Source organism: Notamacropus eugenii, chromosome 2 (genome assembly GCF_028372415.1).
Source record: "Notamacropus eugenii isolate mMacEug1 chromosome 2, mMacEug1.pri_v2, whole genome shotgun sequence".
Lineage (NCBI taxonomy): Eukaryota > Metazoa > Chordata > Mammalia > Diprotodontia > Macropodidae > Notamacropus > Notamacropus eugenii.
Window position 1 is genome coordinate 231,401,158 of NC_092873.1, and position 2,428 is coordinate 231,403,585.

General features: G+C 38.0%; 1 protein-coding gene across 3 annotated transcripts in view; it reads left to right on the plus strand.

Annotated features, from left to right (window-relative positions):
* Nucleotides 1–2,428, plus strand: part of AIG1 (androgen induced 1) — a 334,033-nt gene that overhangs the window by 283,050 nt on the left and 48,555 nt on the right. For all 3 annotated transcript variants that reach the window (XM_072643494.1, XM_072643495.1, XM_072643496.1), the window contains one exon: nt 2,307–2,422. In XM_072643494.1, coding sequence (XP_072499595.1) covers nt 2,307–2,422 — 116 coding nt within the window. The remainder of the gene's footprint in view (nt 1–2,306; nt 2,423–2,428) is intronic.

The window sequence follows — 2,428 nt, forward strand, 5'->3', positions numbered from 1 at the left end:
ATGGAGAACACGCTGGACTGGGAGTCAGGATAACTGGGTTCTAGTCCCACTTCTACTACTAATCAGCAGGAGGACTTTGAACAAGTCTCTTATCTCTCTGGGACTTGGTTGCCTCATGGGTGGGGGTAGGGCTAGGGGAGGTCTGTGCAACATATTGAAAATCTTCTTTGCTTCTGCTAATATCACAAAGGCTACCAATGTGAGATGCAAGATGTCCATTGGATCACTTTTGTGGTCCTTTTTTTATTTGTTATATATTTCTTTGCTTGTACATTTAAATCACATCTTTGTAATTACTTATTTATCATGGATTGTAGCCTGTCCATACCTCTAAAATAGCAGAAATGTAAATTCCCCCATGATTTCATTCAAAAGGCAGCTACACCACCACCAAAAAGCTGTTGAAAGAAAAAATAGAAAACTTCCCTAAGTGCTGTATTACCCACCTGACATTCTCTGAATGCCAGACATTAATTACTAATATTTTAAAACTCAGGAGTTATGCAGAGTAGTGTTACATCTGTGAACCAGAGGTTTTTCACTGTTTTATTATTTCCTACTCAAGTAATTTTGTTCTTTTTTTCTATGAAAATAAACAATAAATTCTTCCAAAGCTGTACTGTTTGATCTCCCAAAGATCTTTTTTTCTCGCCAAGGCATATCTACCACCTGTTTCCATTTCTAATACCAATGAATGTTTGAAAAACTTCATTGAGTAAACAGCAACTTCAGAAGTTTGCTCTGGAACATCACACCACAGATAGAACAAAGGTGCTCTCTTGGCTTATGAGCAGGTAAAAGGAATTAAAACTGCCAGATGTCTCTCCATAATTCAGTTTGATTCTATAAACATTTATTAAGTGCCTATTTTGTGCCAGGCACTGAATAAAGCACTGGGGTTACAAAAAGAGGCAAAAGAAAGTCCCTGCCCTAAAGGATCTTATAATCCAATGAATAAGACAAGCTCAAAATGGTTATTAGGAACTAGTAGTAAGCCTCTTGCACTTAATTCAGTTCAAAAGATCACTTAGAATCGCCCATGTTTTCTCCAAATTTCAGCTCCTAGGACAATGACTTCTTTGGGGGTGCTGTAAGCTTTTGTAAATTATTTTTATCAATAAGCATTCATTTACTTTTCTTCCTACCTTTCCCCCCCATCTCTCTTAAAAAACAAAACAAAAATGCAGTTAAGTGAAACCAATTCCTGAAATGGTCATAGCCAAAATATGTCTCATTCTACATGTCATGGGGTAGGAAGTGTGGTGGAGATAATTTTTATTTATTAATACTATTTTAACCTAGCTTTATGTGGCTAGAAATTGTATAACCTGTTGATGGGGAACCTGCAAATTCTCAACGACTTTTATTAAAGGGATTTGTTCTGTGAAGTTTCAATTCAGTCAGAGGGCCAGACTTGAAGACCTAGAGGGCCACATATGGCCTCGAAGTAGCAGATTCCCCACCCTTGGTCTAACTCAAAGCTTATAGTAGAGGTCAGGCTGGCCTCAGAAATGCTCCAGGGAAGCTTGGGTCCCCCCAAAACATTTGTGTTTTGGGTCTGCTCACCTAGATCTTGTTTAGAGTTCACCCAAACCTTGTATTTAGGATTCCCCAATAGCTTGTGCTTTGGCTTCACACCATTTTTATTTACTCTTTATACTTAACTGCTGATATACATTTTAAGTAAAATGCCTTCATAAAGAAGTTCATATGCTGGTTCCTTCATTTGAACTCTATATGATGTAAACCTCACAGAGACTCGAAGAGGGAGCTTCACCTTTTTCAGCTCTCTCCTCTGCTGAACCAAAAATAAAGTTCTTTCTAAAACTTTTTCAGGTTCTGGAATTTGTTCTTGACCTACAGTAGCATTCTTCATCAGCCCTCTGGAATCATGGTTGGTCACTGTGTGGGTCAGAGTATAGAATATGACTGGGTGCTATAAGTATACATTCCACATGTTTAAAGGATCTAGCTGAAGCTTCATCTTACCTGAGCAAGGACCAGTGCATTAAGATTAACCTTCGGGTGATAATAAAATGAGGACATATTCATTTCACATCTTGTTTCTTGCTATAGAAAAGCTTCAAAAATAATAAGTAAAACAAAAACACGAGTGGAATCATGTATGTCCTTAAAGATGAAGTCAAGTCCACTTCATCTCTTTAGAATTCTGTACTTTGGAGTTACCGTGCTTTTATTTGGCTAGAAACTTATACTCTTCCACTGCCACTGAAGAATAGTTCAAGGTATAGTGAAAATGAGCTGTCTCACCTGGTGGTTGTTTTTGTTTTTTGGGTTTTTTTTAGCATACAACAGTGCTGCCGTTTATATTAATCGAGATGAGGACATCGCATCATCAGTATCCCAGCAGGAGCTGTGGACTTGCTGCAGTGTGCACCTTTGCTGTTGGCTATATATTATGGTAAGG